This window comes from Camellia sinensis, chromosome 6 (assembly GCF_055761805.1).
Source record: "Camellia sinensis isolate YWXY chromosome 6, ASM5576180v1, whole genome shotgun sequence".
Lineage (NCBI taxonomy): Eukaryota > Viridiplantae > Streptophyta > Magnoliopsida > Ericales > Theaceae > Camellia > Camellia sinensis.
Genome location: NC_138966.1, coordinates 106,257,399 through 106,258,912, shown reverse-complemented (window position 1 = coordinate 106,258,912; position 1,514 = coordinate 106,257,399). Strand labels below are relative to the sequence as shown.

Sequence of the window (1,514 nt, the reverse complement as noted above, 5' to 3'; positions counted from 1 at the left end):
TATCTTCCATCTTCTTATTATCTCCAAGAAATAAATTTGAAAAGCAAAACTCCCAAGTATGCCAATTTTTTGGTAGGCTCAAGAATAACCGCAACATATAATAACAAATTGATCTTACTTCCATCCCCTCAATACTTGCTAAACTTTTGTTTCATAGTCTTTGCCATTGTGCTCAAAGTATCATCCTCTTCCAAAATTAATTGATTAATTTTTCTTTCAATAACAAACATTTCTTTGTAAAAAGCATTGGAAGTAGCAAAGAGAGACCCCGAAAACTTCTTAGTTGCAAGATAAAATAATTTTAGAAACTTCAAAAACAATCTACATTTTTCCAATCCAACTCATTCGGACTTCTCCTTATGCCACCATCAACATCCTTGAAATAAGGTTCAAAATTGGAATCCATAAACTTCAAGCAGTTGAAAGCCTTCTCATACTTTTCGGCTGCCTCCAATATCAAATAGGTAGAGTTCCACCTAGTTGGTATATCTAGGCATACAAGAGCTTTTGAATCAAGTTCGAGTGTGGCCGCACACTTCTTAAAAGCATCATGCCTATTGAGGAGAAGACCTCACATATCTCACTGCAAGTCTAATGTTGGCAATAGAATCGTCCATTTCTTTCAACCCATCACTCACAACGAGATTAAGAATATGTGCACAACAACGCATGTGAACAAACTCATGTTGCAAAATAGTCCCCTTCCAATCTTTGGTCATTGTTTTCAAATATTGAATGGTGAGATTATTAGAACTAGCATTATCAACTGTTAAGGTGAATATGCTATCAATGTTCCACTCAATCAAACACGAATCAATTTTCCTACCCAATGTTTCTCCTTTGTAATCTTCAACTTGTTGAAAATTTATGATTCTTTTTTGAAGTTTCCATTTATCATCAATGAAATGAGCAGTCAAACACATGTAACACAAATTTTGAATAGATGTCCAAGTGTCCGTAGTAAAGCAAATTCTACCACCCTTTATGGCCTTCTTTAACTTATCTCTTTCATTCTTAAATATGCTAAGCACTTTTCTAGATATGGTATGACGAGAGAGGATTGGTGTGAATTTGGGTTGTATGACATTACAAAATCTTCTAAACCTAACTCCCTCCACAAATCTAAATGACAACTCATCAATGACAACCATCTCCGCAAGAGACCTTTTACAAGCATTAAAATTAAAAGTTGTTGCTACAACCTCATCAACACCCTCTTCATTTTGTTTTGGTTTAAGATTTAATGTTTGTTGACCATCTTTATCCCTATTTGGATATTCTTTACAATTGGGTGTATGACTCTTTAAATTGCTAGTCCCATGAAGTCTAGAGTCAGCCAAATACTCTTTCTTGCAATATTTGCATACGACTCTACGCTTCTTATCCGTCCTAAAAACCTTATCAAAATGGTCCCAAACTGTGGATGGTGCTCTCCCCCCTCCACCCTCACTCTTTCTCTTTGGGGGTCTAGGAGGCTTAGGTTCAAGTTCAGGTTCAGCTAAGGGGGGATTCAT

At 36.0% G+C, this 1,514-nt stretch overlaps 1 protein-coding gene across 1 annotated transcript; it reads right to left on the bottom strand.

Annotated features, from left to right (window-relative positions):
• Nucleotides 1–310: 310 nt before the first annotated feature.
• Nucleotides 311–1,514, bottom strand: LOC145793473 (zinc finger BED domain-containing protein RICESLEEPER 2-like). Its single transcript, XM_082876305.1, has 2 exons — nt 571–1,514; nt 311–476 (listed from the first exon to the last, which is right to left on the bottom strand). The coding sequence occupies exons 1-2, from the start codon at nt 1,512–1,514 to the stop codon at nt 311–313; spliced, it is 1,110 nt and encodes a 369-aa protein (XP_082732431.1).